Genomic DNA, 20,859 nt, shown 5'->3' with positions numbered 1-20,859 from the left:
ATTTTCCGTCTCTTGTTCCTCAGGTTGCCTCCGGCAGAAGTCGATACCTTGGTGGTCGTCTGAAATTGCTGTTTCCATTAGAGATTGTAGGTGAGCCCTTCAACTTCATAAGCATCATCTGTTGCTGGAACATCTCATTGCCCTCAAATGGCTGTGCGTCCGGTTCTGTCAGCTCATCAAATGACAGAAGCAGGAGTGTTGGGAAAGATACATCTCCATCATTTGGACCAAGTTCAGATGCCTTTATGCATATCAGACTCCTATAGGTATACCTGAAATTTCCACACATGGAGCTGTATATGCCGGTCCAGACCAATTGCTGAGTGTCTTGCCGAGCATAATGCTTGCACCTCTGCATCTGAGAATTACTGCCCCATATTATGTCTCCTAAAACAGTGGGTGGAATGATAACATCTGTCTTTTGCTCCATGCCACCCTGTGCCAGATAATTCTACCTTCAGTGAGTGGGAATTCCTCAGTACCCTTGCGGATTGTCCTGACGCAACCCCTGGTCCTGACCACATCCATTCCCAAATTATTAAACATCCAGCAGCGGATTATCAGCACCACCTCCTTGCCATCTACAAGCACATCTGGAGCAAATGGTGAAGTCCCATCGCAATGACGGGAAAGTATCATCATTCCAGTGCTAAAGCCTGGTGATAACTCGCTAGATGTGGATAGTTATCATCCTGTCAGCCCCACCAACGTTCTGTGCAATGTATGGTGAGCCAGTGGTTGTGTTGCCTCCTCGAGTCTTGGGGCCTTCTGGCTCCGTCCCAGGGCAGTTTTCGGGAAGGTCTCTCCTTCGCTGGCAACTTGGTCTATCTGGAGTCTGCCATTCAAATGACTTTTTCTCAGCGTCAACACCTCATTACCGTTTTTTTTGTCCTGACGAAAGCCTACGATACCACTTGGTGACACCATATTCTTGCTACTCTGCGTGAGTGGTTTCCCTTGTGAAACCAAGTTGATGTTCATGCCCAGACAGGCCATTTTCAAAGTAAACGGCTGCTCAAAATGGGCCACTCTATGCAGACTCAGGCTGATGGCCAGCGTTACACTGTGGGGGACATTCACATGGGTTTCCATGGGACCTGTGGTAGTAATCCGAAGCACCATGACAGCTGTGAACTATGTGAACATTATTAGGGACTACCTGCATCCCTTCATGCTGGATGTCTTCCGTTCCATGTACAGTATTTTCCAGTGTATAACATTCTGTGTTACCAGGCCAAAACCATGCTACAGTGATTTGAAGAACATGATAGTGAAATTATGTTGATGACTTCCCCACCAAATTCATCTGATCTGAACCTGATGGGGCATTTCTGGTATGCTATTGAAGGCCAGATGTGTGCTGACAAAACACTGGCCTATACTTCTTGGGAACTGTGTGACCTGCATCTGGGATAATCTAATAATGATGGATATTGGAACACAGTATTAGGGGAAGGAATGGAAGGAGAAGTTATGAGAGAGTATTGGCTTCATGGCAGGAATGAGAGAGGAGGAAGACTAATTGAGTTCTGCAGTAAGCTTCTGCTTGCAGTAGTAAATATGTGATTCAAATTTCAGGAGAAGAAGATGTATTCTCAGAAAAGACCTGTAGGTACAAGAAGATGAAATCACATACTGGATTGTAAGGCACACTCAGAAGTAGATATACACTCAGATCACAATTTTGTAATGATGAAGAGTTGTATGAAGTTAAAATCATCCAGAAGAATCAGTATGATACTCAAGTACCAAGGACTAATGGCATGTGTTTGAAGATTTTAAGGCTATAGGTAGTGTGATGATTAAGCATTTCAGTTGAAGAATAATCAATACTTCTAAAAAGGGCACTCACAGATTTTGGATTGACAAACAAAGATACAAGGAAGGTAACTGCAAAGAAGCCTTGGGTAACGGAAAAAATACTTCTACTGATCCTCAAAAGTAGGTAGTACAAAAATGTCCAGGGACAGAGAAATAGACAAACATAAGTCATTTAGAAGTGAAGTAATCAGGAAGAGCAGGGAAGATGTGAATAAATTGAAAATAGAAATATGGTCATTGAAAGGACTGACTCAGCAGGTAGAAAACTCAAAACAGCCTTGGGCGAAAGTAAAAGCAATGACATCAGTATTAAGTTTTTAGTGGAATTTCCACTGTTAAGTGTGGAGGACAAAGGAGATAGATGGAAGGATTACATTGAATGCCTCTACGAGGGTAAGGACTTGGCTGAGGACGTGATTGAGGAAGAAATGGAGTCAATATGGAAGACATAAGCATCCAGTATTAGAGTCAGAGCTTCATAGACCTTTGAAAGACTTGTGATCAAATGAGACAGAAGGGATAGATAATAGGCCAAAGAAGCAGCCAACTACTCAAGTTGGTGTGCGTTATCTGAGTCTAGACGCATATGATCATACTTTTGGAAAAACATCATCCACACAGTCCAAAGATGACAAGGGTAGATAAGTGTAAGAACAAGCATCAAGCTGCTGACAAGAATAATATACAGAAGGACACAACAGAAGATTAAGGAGATGTGATAAAATCATCTTCGGTGTGGAGCCGAGCGGTGGCGTTGTCTTGTCGAATCATTTCATTGAGTTCCGTACCCATGAGAGGGAGGAACTGTAAGTGCACTGGATATGAATGCGAGAAGCTGTAGGATTGTTTCAGTCCTATTCAAAGACCTCACCTTCAGTCCCACACCCATGTTCAGATATGCTGCACTTGTCAAAGCCTACTCATTCTCCCAATCCCTACACTGGATACCCTTTTTGCTACCAGTCCCTCCAATAGAAGCCAGCCTAGTCCCAATATAGTACCTTGCCTCTCCTAGTTCATACCGCCATCCAAATGTGACACACCTCCTCTCCCAACTAATCACCTCCTGGTTACATTCCAGGAACTCCTTACCTCAAAGTTAGCTTCACTCTTCCTCCCTGGATCTCTGCCCAGGAACACAAACCTCCGAACGGAAGAGAAAACAGCACTCCACATTCTCAAGACAAATCCTTATTTAATCAACCTCCAGCAGATAAAGGCTTCTGCCATAGTGATTTCACCTTAAGAGTCTGGTACGACCCTCAATCTCTACTCAGATCCCCCAGAGTATCCAGGCCAAATCCATCTCTCTGCTTACCTCTGTGACCCCTTGCACACCTCCCAAAATCCATAAATCCATCAGTCTTAAATACCCCATTGTAGTTTTCCTCCCATATTAAAGATAAGAATCACTTTGCTCACAGACACTCAGCCATCCAAACCCCATTACCACAGGTTTTCTAATCGTAACTGTTGATGCTACCTCCCCAAACACCACCATCCCTCGTGTGTGCCCTCACAACTATTGAGTACTACTTCTTCTTATACGCTTCCAACTCCAAACCCACCACTTCATTCCTTTAACATCTAATTAATTACGACCTCGCATATAACTACTTCACCTTTGAGGGAAAATGTACAATCAGATCTGCAGTATGGCCGTGTACACCTGCTTGCCCATCCTCCTATGCAAAACCATTTATGGGGCATCTAGAGTAAACCTTCCTAGCCATCCAGACCCCAAACACCTTGTCTGGTTCAGTTTCGTTGATGACATCTTCATGATGTGACATGATGTGAAGCCACTGCCAAGATACTAAATCCTCATTCCTCAACACCTTCTCCTCCATTCACTTCACCTGTCCTCAGCCAAAAGCACCACCGTCCTGGATCACCTCCACCTCTGTGATGACTCCATCCATCCATCCACCTGTTGGGACCAATGACCAAGCAGTTTGGTCCCCCCCCCCCCCCCCCCACTCCCATGTAGGCTAGCCATTTGTGGCTGGCACATATCCAGTGACCAGAATTCCCTTGCCCAGTATGCTGATGGTCTCAGTAAGGTCTTCACAAACTGACACTATCCCCCAAAACTCTAAATCTGCAGAGATATTTCCTGTGCTATTTTCTTTAATCCTCTTAATATCTCCAAAAACTGCAAAGGAGCATCCCCCTCCTCATCGAATATCATCGTGGGATGGCACAACTAAACAGTATCCTTTACCAGAGGCTCAACTATACATCATTGTGTCTGGAAATAGAATATTCTTCTCACAATCCTTCCCATCCCTCTCAGAGTGATATTCTGCAACCCACTCCATGCAAGTAACATCCAGATCCATCTTTATGCCACACCCCGTCCCAACCTTTGCAAGACCTCTCTGAGACACCCACTCAATACATCCCACAACAGTCTTGTCACAGGCAGTGCTCTCAGAGGCAGGGCCACATGTGAAAGCAGAATGATTGGTCACTGCCAAACTGTGGCCAAGAACAGAGTTGACTATCCAGTGGCAGATCATGTAGCAGAGCACAACAAGCTTGATTGCAGTGACTACTTTGTGACCTGTTTCATATAGATCTGGTCCCTAATGCTAGCTTCTGTGGATTGTTTAGGTGGGAATTACCCTCGCAACACATCCTTGAGTCCTGTAATCCTCCTTGGCTGAATCTCCACAAACCTCCTACCCTATATTACCCGAAGATGCTAACTTGACTCATCCTTCACCCACACCCTCTTCACAGTCTCCCCTTGATCTGTTCTGTCACCCTCTTCCTATCCATTGCCCTACATCATCATTATCATTGTGTGCTGCTTGAGCTCACCAGTGCAAGTGCATATACCGTCTCAGAACAGTAAATACAGTGTGGATGTACAGGTGTGTGTGTGTGTGTGTGTGTGTGTGTGTGTGTGTGTGACTTCTACTTCTAAGCTAATTACATTCTTCTAGTATTTTCATTACAATCAAAGTATCGATAACGAGTTAATATTAAGCGGATAAAAAAAAAAAAACACAATTGCAGCTACTTGTGTTCCCCACAATAGTGCAGATATTGATGTAGCTATTTTTTTTATTTTATTAATATTATATAATATTAATATATCCTCATTTGTGTCTTCCTAGACCTGAGTGTAACATCTCTTTTACAGATGACTTTGCATCTGAAAGTACATTATATGCAATATCTTCTATTGTGACATTTGAAATGACAAGCTTGGAGAAGCCTGTTATTAAAGAAGCAATGACAGAAGAAGGGAAACATGGTTCAAAGGAAATCGAAAATTGGCTTAATACCTCAGAAGTAGCATCATCTAAAGAAACTGAAAAGGCTGGAAGCTGCATTCTTTCATTATGTCTTCTTCGCAAATTTTTGATGCAATTTCAGGGAAGACAAATCTGGCTTAATAATTACAGATGTTCAAGTTTAATCCCAACACTGCTTCAGACATATGGAAGAATTCTGTCTCACATACGTGAAATAGGCATGGTAAGTTTTCTATGAATAGCTATGAAGTATTCTAGAAGTCTAATTACTACACACATTGTAACTGAGTTCGTTGAAATAATACCGTGTGTGTGTGTGTGTGTGTGTGTGTGTGTGTGATGCCACATTTTCTGTAGTATCTACCAATGGCACTACTTTTTCTTTTTGTTACAACTGCCTGTGAACTGAAAAAGTCAGCTACAAATACACTTCCCCTTATTTCACTACTCTCTCTCTCTCTCTCTCTCCCTCCCTCCCTCTCCCCCCCCCCTCTAATATTGAACTGGTATTGTTTTATAGTATGTATCATTTTTCCAGGAAATGAGCACAATGTAGTCTAGATTTAGGTAGTATAGGAAGAGTTTCACCACATTTTAGTTGAAAGATTTGTAAAGTTATGAATGTGCTGTAATCTACATTGATGAGCCAAAACATTATGACCACCTCCTTAACAACATGTTTGTCCACATTTGGATCACCGAGTGAGGTGGCGCAGTGGTTAGCACACTGGACTCGCATTTGGGAGGATGACGGTTCAATCCCGTGTCTGGCCATCCTGATTTGGGTTTTCCATGATTTCCCTAAATCACTTCAGGCAAATGCCAGGATGGCACAACTGACAGGGCACAACTGACTTCCTTTCCCATTCTTCCTTGATCCGCTGAGACCGATGACCTTGCTGTTTGGTCTCTTCCCCCAAATCAACCCAACCCAATCTAAATTTGGATCACAATACAGTTGTGATTAACATCATGTTTGTGCACATTTGGATCACAATACAGCAGCAATTCTGTGTGGCATGAATTCGACAAGTCATTCGTATGTTTCCAGACATATGTGGCACCAGATGTCTATGCATAGATTATGTGATTCCTGTAAATTGTGAACTGGTGTTGGTGCCTGATAGCATTCTGTATGTTTCCTTCAGTTTCAGATCATGTGAATTTGTGGCCAAGACATCGACATAAGTTGACTATCAAGCTCCTAAAACCACTTTCGCTTGATTCTGTCCTTGTGAAATGGAGTATTATTGTGCTGGAGGGTGCCATCGCTGTTGGTTGTTGGACGTTAAGCATGACGGGATGGAAACAGTCCAGGATAATTTTCACATAGTCTACAGCAATGATGGTGCCCTCACTTAGTACCATAATCCCATAGAAACCCAAGTGAGTGTCCCCCGTTGTGTAATGCTGCCCACACCAGCTTGCATCTCTGGTACAATCCCAGCCTTAATAATGTTGTAACCGGACATGACCGTCAATCTGGTCTAACAAGATCTCTATTAGGTACCACTTTTCCATTGATCTATGTTCCAATTACAATCATCTCATGTTCCCTGCAATTGTAATTGATGATGTGATTGACTCAACATGTCAGGGTTGTCTGCTGTGGAGCTCCATGTTCAATAATGTGTGCTGAACAGTGTTCTCCAAAGCACTTGTCTCTGCATGAGCATTATATTCAGTTGCAACATCTGCCACAAATTTCCTCCTATCTACATCAGGCATTGGGCAATCCTCCAACCTCCATGTTCTATGATGAGACATGGTCATCCAACACTTCATCATCTACTCATGGAATGACTGTGCTTGAGTTACTTTCTATAGATACTCACAACAGTAGCAAGCAAACAGCTAACCAGTTTCGCCTTTTCCAAAATGTTCTTTCCAGTTGCAAGGCCATAGCAATCTGCCCTTTGCCAACATCACTTATGTCAAAGGATTTCCCCATTTGCAGTCCATATCATTTGCAGACTGATTTCTCAGTTGATTGTGCTCTCCTTATATACCATATTTACCCGATCATAAGTTGGACTGTTTTTCCCAGATTTGTTATTCGCAGCTTAATCTGCTGCTGTTAAGGTCAACATTTTTACGTTCTGTAGCAGATGAATATAGGGGATGTCTTTGCTACAGACGAAACTTTTACAGTTAAGGTCATGTGCAGATTTATTTTGAAGAATTCAGAAGGGTAGGATGGAGAAGAATGACACCAGCTTGACTGAGAATTAAAACGGATATGGGGAGCGGAGTTGTAAGTGGACAACGAATTTTTTGTGCTGTTATCATGTGAATGTTACCACCTGCCGTAGCTTTTTATGAACACCAGTCAGAATTAAATTGCAGTTTGCATGAATCTGTTTGTAGTCAGAATTGAACTGACTTGACTTTAAAGTTGGACAACTACTCGCCACTAGTGTGTATTTCTGCCAGAGACAGTAAAAGTCTACACAGGTGCCAGCAACAATGTAAATTTTTTGTGCACCAAGTTTGTCAGCACTCACTGTGAGGTATGATGGGAACAAAAGAGAGTGTCAGCTGCTGGTTCTTTGCAGCCAGTGAGAGAGCAGCAGGCAGATGATATGCTTGGAAGTGAGAGATGAAGAAATATCGTCGCATTCTTAAGTCAGTAAAGAAGCAAAATTTGCTACATATTAAGAAAAAGCACCTGCGTTCTCAGGTCCTATCTTAACCACAACCTTGGAAATTGCAGTATATTTGGAGGACACAGCTAAATTTTTGTGTCAACAGAACTACTCACATTCATTCATTAGGTGAAATTATTAACTCGGTTAGTGTTACCAGTGATGATGATTATGATGATGATGATGATGATGATGATGATGATGACGAGGATTAAAAATAGTGGTACTACAGATGACTGGCTTATGTAGTGAACAAAAAAAGAACTGGAGATAAAAATTAATGTAAACCATTTCTTTTATTTCTTCTTTTAACATTTTAGACAGATACTTTATATCACTAAAACAGTTTGTAATTGTGAACAACGGAAAATCCAGGCTGGAATAATGACAGTATTACAAAAGGTTGAATTGCTACTCACCATATAGTGGAGACACTGTGTCGCAGATAGGCACAACAAAAAGACTGTCAAATAAGCACGAGGGTCATTCCAAAAGTAATTCCTCCTATTTTTATTCATGGAAACTACAGCAGATACATAAATCACATCAGCACAGATAAACAGAGCAGTATTTCAGCTACAGACCATCATTTCTCAACATAGTCACTACCATTCGTTATGCAAATTTGCCAATGATGAACCAGAGTCTGCATGCTGCACTTGTAAAAATCAGAACCAGCTGAAGCTAACCACTTCCTAACAGCTTTGATAACAGCATCCGAGTCTTGAAAATGTTCGCCACATAGTCCATCTTTCAGAGGCCCAAAGAGATGGCAGTCTGAAGGCACTTAATCAGGACTGCATGATGGATGTGGTGAGACAGTCCAGCCGACTTTTGCAGTGAGTTGCATGGTGGCAAAACTGGTGTGGAGCCTGGTGTTATCATGTTGCAGGTGAAAGTTGGTCTTCTTCTCTGGCCTTATCCTGGGAATTCGGGCTTTCAGATTAGTCAGTGTTGTCTTGTAGCGTGCTGAATTCACAGTTTCTCCAGGACATCCAAAAGAACCACACCCTGGCCATCGCAGAAGACTTTGCACATCACTTTGCTTGCAGATGGCTGCATCTTGAATTTCTTTTTCGACGGAGATTTCGCATGTCGCCATTCCATGGACTGCCTTTGGATTCCAGCTCGTAGTGGTGACACCTCATTTCATCTCTGGTGACGATGCTATTCAGAAAACTGTCACCTTAAGCTTCATATTGGTCCAGCAGGTCCCAACAAATTTCCATTTGAAGGGTTTTTTTGTTCCTTTGTAAGCATCTGTGGGACCCATATCACACAGACTTTGCAAGTGCATATGTTGGATTCTCAATTGTTCCAACATTGTTTCCAAGGCATTACAGCTGACATTCAGCTTTGCACACAATTATCTGGTCGTTATCCATGATCAGCAGGGATGATTTGATCAAGATGCTCTTCACACAAATTTGTGTGTTTTTTTATTTTTTTTTATTTTTTTTATTTATTTTTTCTGACTAGGATGAAGGCCTTTTGGGCTGAAAGCTTACTTGCTTGACAGTCTTTTTTTTATGCCTATCTGCAACTCAGATTCTCCACTGTATGGTGAGTAGCAATCTATCCTGTTCATAATATCGTCAGTTTATAATGTTCATTAGTCAAAATATGTTAGAAACAAAATTTTCTCAATGGGCCTCTTAAAACAGGGGATGGGGTTGTTATATTCGGGGTTGTCTTATACACTACTGGCCATTAAAATTGCTACACCATGAAGACGATGTGCTACAGATGCGAAATTTCACCGACAGGAAGAAGATGTTGTGATACGCAAATGATTAGCTTTTCAGAGCATTCACACAAGGTTTGTGCCGGTGGTGACACCTACAACGTGCTGACATGAGGAAAGTTTCCAACCGATTTCTCATACACAAACAGCAGTTGACCAGCGTTGCCTGGTGAATCGTTGTTGTGATGCCTCGTGTAAGGAGGAGAAATGCGTACCATCACGTTTCCGGCTTTGATAAAGGTCGGATTGTAGCCTATCACGATTGCGGTTTATTGTATCGCGACACTGCTGCTCGTGTTGGTCGAGATCCAATGACTGTTAGCAGAATTTGGAATCAGTGGGTTCAGGAGCATGATACAGAACGCCGTGCTGGATCCCAACAGCCTCGGTCCACTAGCATTCGAGATGACAGGTATCTTATCCGTATGGCTGTAACAGATCGTGCAGCCACATCTCGATCCCTGAGTGAACAGATGGGGATGTATACAAGACAACAACCATCTGCACGAACAGTTTGGCGACATTTGCAGTAGCATGGACTATCAGCTTGGAGACCATGGCTGCGGTTACCCTTGACGCTGCATCACAGAAAGTAGCACCTGCGATGGTGTACTCAACATCGAACCTGGGTGCACGGATGGCAAAACGTCATTTTTTCGGATGAATCCAGGTTCTGTTTACAGCATCATGATGGTCGCATCCGTGTTTGGTGACATCGCGGTGAACGCACATTGGAAGCGTGTATTCATCATCGCCATACTGGTGTATCACCCGGCGTGATGGTATGGGGTGCCATTGGTTACACGTCTCGGTCACCTCTTGTTCGCATTGATGGCACTTTGAACAGTGGACGTTACATTTCAGATGTTTTATGACCTGTGGCTCTACCCTTCATTCTATCCCTGCGAAACCCTACATTTCAGCAGGATAATTCAACTGGTGCCCTGGCCAGCACATTCTCCAGATCTCTCACCAATTGAAGCATCTGGTCAATGGTGGCCGAGCAACTGGCTCGTCACAATATGCTAGTCACTACTCTTGATGAACTGTGGTGTCATGTTGAAGCTGCATGGGCAGCTGTACCTGTACACGCTATCAAAGCTCTGTTTTACTCAATGCCCAGGCGTATCAAGGCCGTTATTACAGCCAGAGGTGGTTGTTCTGGGTACTGATTACTTGGGATCTATGCACCCAAATTGGGTGAAAATGTAATCACATGTCAGTTCTAGTATAATATATTTGTCCAATGAATACCCGTTTATCATCTGCATTTCTTCTTGGTGTAGTAATTTTAATGGCCAGTAGTGTATGTTCCGTACGGTGTTACTGTGTCACATGCCTGCAATTCCATAGGTGGCATTCAGTCTTGTAGTGGCAGTGGTTATAATGTTTTGGACAATTAATGTAGAAATAGCAGTGTAATTGAATAGTGTTAGACATGGTCACCTACACTATGTGATCAGAAGTATCTGGACACCCCCAGAAACAATTTTTTTTTTATATTAGGTACATTTTCCTGTCACTTACTGCTAGATACTCCATATCAGTGACCTCAGTAGTCATCAGACATCGTGAGACAGAAGACTGGGATGGTCTGCATAACTCATGGACTTTGAACGTGGTCAGGTGATTGGGTGTCACTTGTGTCATGCGTCTGTATGCAATATTTCTACACTCCTAAACATCCCTAGGTCCACTGTTTCCAATGTTATAGTGAAGTGGAAACGTGAAGGGACACAAACAACACAATAGTGTACAGGCCGACCTCGTCTGTTGACTGACAGAGACTGCCGACAGTTGAAGAGGGTCGTAATGTGTAATAGGCAGACATCTATCCGGACCATCACACAGGAATTCCAAACTGCATTAGGATCCACTGCAAGTACTATGAGAGTTAGGTGAGAGGTGAGAAAACTTGGATTTCATGGTCAAGCGGCTGCTCATAAACCACACATCACACCGGTAAATGCCAAATGACACCTCGCGTAATTTGAGGAGCGTAAGCATTGGACAATTCAACAGTGGAAAAACGTTGTGTGGAGTTACGAATCATGATACACAATGTGGTGATCTGATGGTAGGGTGTGGGTATGGTGAATGCCCAGTGAACGTTATCTACCAGCATGTGTAGTGCCAACAGTAAAATTTGAAAAGGCCATAGTGTTATGGTGTGGTCGTATTTTTCATGGAGGGGGCTTGTACCCCTTGTTGTTTTGCATGGCACTATCACAACATAGGCCTACACTTATGTTTTAAGCACTGTCTTGCTTTTCACTGTTGAAGAGCAATTTGGGAATGGCGATTGCATCTTTCAACACGATCGAGTACCTGTTCAAAATGCACGGCCTGTGGCGGAATGGTTACACAACAATAATTTCCCTGTAATGGATTGGCCTGCACAGAGACCTGACCTGAATCCTATAGAACATCTTTCTGATGTTTTGGAATGCCGACTTCGTACCAGGCCTCGCCGACCAACATTGATACCTCTCTTCAATGCAGCCTTCTGTGAAGAATGGGCTGCCATTCCCCAAGAAACCTTCCAGCACCTGATTGAACATATGCTTGTGAGAGTGGAAGCTGTCATCAAGGCTGTGTGGGACAACACCATATCGAATTCCGGCATTACCGATGGAGGGCACCACAAACTTGTAAGTCATTTTCAACCAGGTGTCTGGATACTTTTGATCACATAGTGTATTTAGGCTCATTAACTCGTACTTTCCTGTGTAAAGTAAGTTGTCATTTACCAGTTGGTAGTATCTGAGATTTAGGTCTGACTGCATAAAATGGTTTAGTTATCGGCTCTCTCAAATTTTGAAAAGTGCAGTATATTCTGTTCTGCACCACAAATATCACCGTCAGTTAATACAGTACATGAACAAAGCCAGTTAATAGGAAAGATTGTTGTAAATTTGTCAGTGTATATATTAATATGAATTTAACTGGAGGAATTTAGTGATCTCCTTTACTCATAAAGTATATAAATTATTACAAGTAACTGGGCCACAATGGAAAGGGTGGAGTGGTTGATTGGGTAGGGCCAACATAAGCACTTTAAATATTTATTTTAAAATTACGAAGTCGCATCAACTTGGCCTCTGGTAACCAACAGCAATACTCAATGCAGTTACACAGTACAGTGTAAACACTTTCTATGAAATTATTTCCTAGAGGAACCAATCCATAATCAACTTCCTCCTTTCCGCACTTACCAATAAGGCGTAATAAGTATAACCACATCAATTATAAAATCTTTAAACTTACAGGAATGCGCAAGTGAGTTTACAAATTTTGCTTGGGACTCATAGAAGCCTCAGTGGTAGCCAAACGATCTTAAAGCTCACTAACATTAGTTTTGATGCAGTTTGTAACAAAACATTGTTTCTTCTTAGTAATGTCTGGTTGTGCCACAACTGCTGCTCCATCTCACACCTTGTCCAGTGATATGCTCCATTTGTGTACCTCAGTCCACATTAATACATGACAGTATCAGCTCCTACACCTGAAATAGTTTAGTACCAGAGACCAGAAATAACAACAATTTTTAGAAGGAAAATAACTTCAACTGCTGTCACTTAACACCACTAATAAACAGCCAGACATGAGTGAGCATCAGATAATTCCATAATTAGTGACAACTCCCACTTTACAAATCTCTTTAATACTAGACACTCAAGCAAACATTTAGTCTCTAAGACCAAGGCTGCACGATCCACAGAAGACAAGAATGAGTATTGTGATAATGATGCACCAAAATTTAGTGTTCAACAAAGATGAGCTCATAATATTGGCAAATAGCAGCACCTTTTGCAAACTTTCCATTAACCAAGTGGCTGCATTAACACTTCACGTATCTCGTGGCCTGAGGCTTGTTACATGCACCACTGTGGCTCTTAATTGCTGTGCCTGTAGTTTCCTCTCTGCACGTAGCTAACACATATGCCAGCTAAGCTTCCATCCAGGAAACACTGTCGCACTCACTTGGTGCCCCTTCACACACACACACACACACACACACACACACACACACACACACACAGGTTCCTTCCATCTCCGTGCGCTCGTTCTCTCTCTCTCTCTCCCTCCTCCTCTCCCTCTCTCCCTCCCCCTCCATCCCCCCTCTCCCTCCCCCCTCCCCCCTCCCCTCCCTCAGCAATCAGCCAATAGCTCATTCTCATCTGTGACAACCTGGCTTGAGTTGGCATAAGTGAGCTCTGACTTCCTTGTTTGTTTACAGATTCTTAGGACCGTTAACTGAACTATCACTGGGATGAGGAATTCATGTATTTCCAGGGGACCATTAAATCTAGGTAACACTTTCTAAATGATCTTTTTTCCAAGACCCTGCTGACACCTTGAAAATTGTGTGCAAAAATACTATCCCCAATTAGATAATTCTTTGGTCTCCACCCCATATTGTACCTGCAGGCCTCTTCCTGTGAGCTGCTTTGAGGTTCTGCTTAACTCAACTCCAGTGTGCAACCATCCACTGAGCATCACACTTCTCAGGCAAAAGGTCATTGATAGACCATAAGTTGCACAATACAGCTGCCACTTGATATTCCAGGAGTAAATGAGCAGATATGGATAAGTGACTCTCATGGCACATGCTGTTAAATGTTATAGTGACCCACAGGAATGAGCAGTCACATGCACTCTGATCCTTATTGTGGTACACTATGAGAGCCAATTGAAGATTTCAGTCAGTTGTTTATGCACAAGATGGATTAGGATAATAGGGCGAAGTGGTTACATGGTGTGCCCCTATCCTTAAGCAAAACTGCTTCAACCTATGAGCTGTAAAGTTAGTAGCATATCTTTGGGGCTCCAAAGGTCCCAAAAATACTGTGCGATTTTCTAATTTCCACCTGCTTGGTTGTAGTAGGGGGTGGACTATAACCAAATGAATGTAGTAAGTGTGTATACACAGGCTAGGATGTTCTTATTTCCCACCTTTGACCTGGGTAATAGTCCTACAAAATCAATATACATTCTTTGCCAGGTTCTATCCATGGTTTTGGACAAATGATACTCTTTCTTGCTGTTCTTACTAAGTTTGCTGAGGACACATACCTCACAACTAGATACTGTCTTTCGTATCCTTCTGTCCATCACTGTTCATACTGTTGTCTACTTTCTTCTCGAGTTTTAAAAACTCCTAGTTATCCTCCTGCCAGAGACTCAAGGAATTACTTAAACAATAATGCAGTCCACTCTCTGGATATAATGACCTTAAGTTCCCCACTACTTTGCACCATACGGCAAACTACCTTATCAGTTAGGGCATACAGTTTGCTGCTTCCCTATTCAGTAACCTTCCTTTAATCTCCTTAATCTGCTCATTCCCATCTCGGAATCCAGTTATGTCTCAAAATAGATGTGGTATGTGAATAAGTACGGAATTTGCTAATTGAGTTGACTCAACTCATTCCCTGTTACTGTCATTTCCCACGCTCTCCTCTTGAGTGCTGAACATCTGACTCAGCCCATTGGCAACCACATTTGCATATCCCTTAGTATTATTCACAGTGAATGTGAAGACCAAAGTTCTAGTAGCCACTCTGGCAATACACCCCATTTCTCTTGGTCAAGCTAGCACCCAACTGAGGGCCTGATCATCACTTCATTTGGTGAATTGCCTATGGCGATAAATCTAGCTGAAGAAAATGCTTAATGGTTTATACCCACTCTGGATTAATCCGCATCACCTCACCTGACACCACATGTCCTAAAAACTTAATAGAGGAGTAGGCAGATACCACCTTCTGTGGGTTAACAATGAGCACTGCCCTTCTTAAACTTTCAAACCCCTTTCTCAAGTGTTGGATATGCTTATAAATGGAACTACTGTGTATCACCAGATCACCAAGGTAATGATGCAGTATTTAAATTTTATATCAGAGATAACAGTGTCCATAATCTGTCATAGCACCTCGGCCACTGTTGCTAATCTGAAAGGCACCCAATTGAATTCGAACAGTTTCCAATCACTGCTGAATGTAATGACTGGCTGCGAACCTTCCTCCACTGGTATTTGATAATACATCTGATTCATATCTAAGGTTGTAAACACTTTTGCTCTCCTAAACCACCAAAAGCAGGAGTGCAAGTCTGGTAGTGGCACTGATCTCAATATTATTTTCTTAATCAAATCATGGTTATCTACTACCAGATGATTCCCTCCCTGAGACTTGTCAAGGACATGGGAGCAGCATAAGGTGATTTTGATGGTTGCATGACACCTTGTTCTGACATCCTTTCTACAAGCTCTTTCAATATTTTCATCCTATGTGGTGATTTATGGTAACTTCTTAACAGGGATTCAGCTAACTCGGTAGGATCTTTAACCAAATTTGTCAGTCCCAACTCCTCCAGAAATACGAGGGTATTTCGGAAGGTAAAGATACACCGTACGCCAGAGGAATAGAAGAGTTTTGGCGAGCAAGTTGGCAACACTGGTGTTAACCTTGAATCATTAGCTTTCTCCTTGCGGTCGTTCAGCAGTTGAACGTTGCTTCTGATTGGAGAAGGTCGTGTTTAAAATGGCTGCACCGATTCAGAATCCCGCCAAATGTGAAGTGCTCTCCGTCATACATTTTCTTCAAGCAAAAGGTCAACGACCAGCGGATATTCACGAAGAAATGGTTTCTGTTTATGGGAACATTATGAATCAACGAAATGGTGTCCATATTTCTCTGAAGATAGGACCGATGTTCATGACGAACAAAGAACAGGTCAACCATCTGTGATCTTTGATGCCCTTCTTCGGAGAACGGAGGAAGCAATTCATGCGAATAGACGCCTTATGTTGAAAGAATTGCATCAGATCGTACTGGACATGTCAATGACAACTCTTTACGACGTTGTGACTGTCAAGTTAGGGTACAGGAAATTGTGTGCGCGCTGGGTTCCAAAACTGTTAACAGAAGAACACAAAAAGAAAAGGATGGGCTTTGCACGTGACTTCCTCACACGCTATGCTGAAGCATGTGATGAGTTCCTTGATCACATTGTGACAGGTGACGAGACACGGGTTTATCACCATACACCTGAATCCAAGCAACAATAAATGCAATGGTATCATTCGAATTCACCAAAAGCCGAGAAATGCAAAACGTCGATTTCAGCGAAGAAAATCATGGCTTCTGTTTTTTGGGACAGACAAGGCATTCTCCTGTTGGAATTTATGCCTCCTGGAATGACAATTAATGCTGCTGCATATTGCCAGACTTCGAAACGTCTTCGAAAGGCAATTCAAAACAAACCCAGGGGAATGCCGACAAGTGAAGTCTGCTTGCTTCATGACAACACTCGGCCTCACACAGTTCTCGTAACCAAAGCACTACTCAAACAATTCAAATGGGATGTATTGGACCATCCGCCATACAGCCCGGACCTTGCACCCACCGACTTCCATGTCTTCTGTTACCTGAAGTCACATCTTGGTGGAAAATCATTTCACGACGATGAAGAGATCAAAGATGGAGTTGAAATGTGGTTCCGGCAACAGGCGGCAACCTTCTATGACTGTGGGATACAAAAGCTTGTGCACTGACTTAACACATATTTGGATAACGGGGGTTATTATGTCGAAAAATAACAAATAATCCAGTAAATAAGATGTAACTGACGTTTTCTAAATAAATGTTCTATTTAAGGACTGTGAGCCATTGTATCTTTACTTTTCGAAATGCCCTCGTACATCAGGAAAATCTGTGCATATGCTTTTGATTTTCTCCCTAAGGAACCCATCTAGATGAGTCAGCTGTTCCTTCAAAGCGTTCGAGATTCCTCTGCTGGTTTGTCCTACATAGTATTTGTCATCAGTTGTTGCCATAACTCCTCGTTGACCTTGCTGGCAAAACTCAACATACTCATTACCCTAAACTTAAAATAAAACTCTTGTCCTGACCCGTCAGGAACTAATCCAATCCTAGCAACAAAACTGGCCCACAAAAAAAAAAAGAAAAAAAAAACACATTCCGTAGCCATATTTTCAATCTCCCTCATGTTAATCTTCCAGGTATACTTATCAGTTTCAACCTCAATTTGTAAAATCCCCTTTACTCTCAGACTCTTATCTATCTGCAGTCACATATTTCTCCATATCCATTCTCAACTTCTCCATTTAAAAACTGTCTGATGCTCTACAAACCATTCATAGTCAATAGCTGAAATTGTGCTGCACAGGTGTAGCAGAGCATGTAACCTCAGCACACACGAATGGCAAATTTGGCATCCTAGTAGCCCTTATTACACTGATTAACCTCCCCTTCCCTTTTAGAAACCGTCATAATTCCTGCTCCTGATCCTCCTCCACTACACTATCCTCCTTTACGAGGGCCTGCATACCACATCTTCAACATGTTACCTTCAATGATACAATTTCACTCCACTTTGGAAAATAAAGATTTCTTTGTTACAGCCTGTTACCATACTTTTGCTCTTCCTTTTCTCCTTCTGCCTGCCAATTGCTCACCGCTTGTCTATTTTGTTGTGTTTATCGTGAAATGCATCTATTACCTCCAAAACCCGTATTTACGTTATTACTTTGTTCAGCTGAGTAATAGTTTTGGGAATCTGATAAAATATTGCTCTGTGTACTTTCAGGATTTAACCCGCCTAAAAATGGCTCATATCCTGCTCCCCAACGTATGCCAAGTGAACACTATCATGCTTCAGTTAATTCACTTAAAGTATTCTATGAGCAACTCGTTAGTATTCTGTTTGCAGCAGTATTGGTTATAATCCAATTCTTACTCTCCTCTGGGCAGAATTAATTCCGAGATCCCACCTGGATTTGCTTATATGTACTATTTTCCCGTATGGCTTGTGATACTTCCTCAAGTAAGCTACCCATCACTATAACTGCAATTAATCTAAATACTTCCAGAGGCCGCACAGGATATAGTGGCCAGTGTGCAGTGACCAATTTTTGTGCAAAGCACTGGGTGAGTTCATTAATTTGTTTGAAAGGTGAGGCCAAAATTGCCAGCATCATTGATGACAGAATGAAGGTGCTCACACTGCAGCTCTTCTGCAGGATTTTACGGAAACTATTTGGTAAAAAAAATTCAACTTTGTTTTACTTATAGATTTGTATGTCAGATTCATGATGACATGCCCATCATTTCATTAATGGTCATAGTTATTGTGATAGCCGCATTTAAGTTAGACACGGCCCAAAATTTGAAAAAAAAAAAAAAAAAAAAAAAAAAAGGGGGTTGCTATGATTTTGTGTTTGGTGAATATTACATAATATGTTCCTGCATAAGAAATTTAGTTAACATATTGAATTTTTCTTTACACTTGGATGGAGGTCTCTGTCCGTTACCAATCTCAAGAAAATTGATCTGATGTATTACATGCTTTTGCGGTCACCTGCATCAGCGATAAAGCCGGAATGAAGTATACACAACATTCCCCATATTTTGTAAACGGCTTGGGATATTGAAATGAGAGCTTGGAAAATGATAGTGTTACAAAGGAGAGTATTTTGCCCTAAGGTTATTACCGTATTTACTCGAATCTAAGCAGCACTTTTTTTCCGGTTTTTGTAATCCAAAAAGCCGCCTGCGGCTTACAATTGAGTATGTAGCGCTACACAGGCATGCTTTGCAGGCACGAAGATAAATACTGGTGCCAAAACCTCTGAGTCAGTAAATAAATTTAAAAAAAGGTGGAAGATGAGCTTTTTTCTTCGCCCCGAGTTTCGACCTCTGCATTTTCATACATTACCCAACGAAGTAAATACAAATTCCATATTTTCATCTTCGAATGCAGCAGCATTTCAATGTACTACAAAAATCCGACTGGCAAGACTCTTTGGGATGTTTGTCAATATGGCTAACTCTTATGTTCTGAATTTTTTCCTACCTGTGAGAAGAGATGGTTGCTAATAGGAACTTTTATGTATTGTGAATCACATTCAGTATTCTCTTCACCATAAGAATAATACGAATATAAACATTTTGCCATGTACTGTTTCATGTTTGCTGCTATCTCATTTAAATCCTGTCTGTCTAATAAACTACGAAACTAGTGTGAGACAACAGCAAACGCGGAAGAATATACATATCATGTCATGTTTATATTCGTATTATTCTTATGCCTAATAGTGATACAGTCAGAAATGAAGCACGGCAATTGACTAGATTTTTAAATCTAAGATGACTCTCATTTCTGTGCAGAATGTAATGTACTAAAGAGGCGTCTGCAAAGATTTTCAAACAGCGAAAAATTTTAGATAAACTCTCATTCAGAACATCTTCTATCATACACAGTCTATTATTTGGTTCTTGTTGATCATTATCAAAGATACCAGCAGTGTAAGTAACAACAAGTAGCAGTCTCTTGCCATTGTTTCACTAATGAGACAATTCCTCTCTCTCTCTTTTTTTTTCTTCCCCCCCCCCCCCCCCACCACCACGTAAGCAGCGGTAGCGCGCACAAAAGCAAGCCATGCCGCGAGCGGCAACAGGTCGTAAACACACATTATCAGAATGCGACAAACAATGCATGACACAGTACAATAACGCATTTTCAGCTAAGAGAGACGTAAACACCTATAACAAAGAGAACAGCACTTATCAGATCAAAGAAAAATAAGCAGTCAATTCAAACGACACGAAGCATGTGAAAAAGGAAGGGTACCCTTATAAATACGGACGGAGCACCTGACGCATAGCAATGGCTACCTGGTAAAGCTTAAACTGCTACCGTAAGCTTACGACTCGAACCAAACTACTGTAGCTGTATCGTCATTCATTCGACCTAAATTGTGTCTCATATTACAATGGACCAACTTTGTTTCGATTTGGAGGTGCGGGCTAAAATTTTTCTCTCCCTTGAATTTCGAGTCTCAAATTTCAGGTGCGGCTTAAATTCGGGAAATTTTTTTCCCTTGATTTTGAGTCTCATTTTTCAGGTGCGGCTTAGATTCGAGTGCGGCTTAGATTCGAGTAAATACGGTATACGAAGCTTCATTATCTGTACTTCATTGTCTACTGTCTTATTCGACAAAATACAATGCTTTTTAATAAGCTGTTGATCCAATTTTCCTGAGTTCCTCACTCAATAAATTTAATAAACCACTGTTTCAGAATTCTCTTGCAATTGTGTCTGCACAACATGTTAGTGAGGTGACATTGTGTAAACTCCATTGTGTTTTGGAAAAAGAAGCAAATTTTAACATAGTAAGAAGAGATTGACGTTTTACTCAAAATTCACCACTCATGATGATTGTCTGAGTGTTACAAATGATTAACAAGCCAAACAAAAATACATCACTGCTTTTGTTGCATTTTCAGATGAATTCTTTTTAGATACTAAGCAAAGCAGAGGTGACAGTAGATGTTTTTGAATGGTCACCATACAATTG

At 41.7% G+C, this 20,859-nt stretch overlaps 1 protein-coding gene across 1 annotated transcript in view; it reads left to right on the top strand.

Annotated features, from left to right (window-relative positions):
• LOC126251312 (nucleoporin Nup188) overlaps positions 1-20,859 on the top strand; it is a 255,349-nt gene that overhangs the window by 188,073 nt on the left and 46,417 nt on the right. The window contains exon 19 of the mRNA XM_049951637.1: positions 4,973-5,310. Coding sequence (XP_049807594.1) covers positions 4,973-5,310 — 338 coding nt within the window. The remainder of the gene's footprint in view (positions 1-4,972; positions 5,311-20,859) is intronic.

The sequence above is a fragment of the Schistocerca nitens genome, chromosome 4, assembly GCF_023898315.1.
Source record: "Schistocerca nitens isolate TAMUIC-IGC-003100 chromosome 4, iqSchNite1.1, whole genome shotgun sequence".
In the NCBI taxonomy this organism is placed as follows: domain Eukaryota; kingdom Metazoa; phylum Arthropoda; class Insecta; order Orthoptera; family Acrididae; genus Schistocerca; species Schistocerca nitens.
The sequence above is the reverse complement of the archived record's forward strand: the minus strand, read 5'-3'. Positions and strand labels throughout refer to the sequence as shown.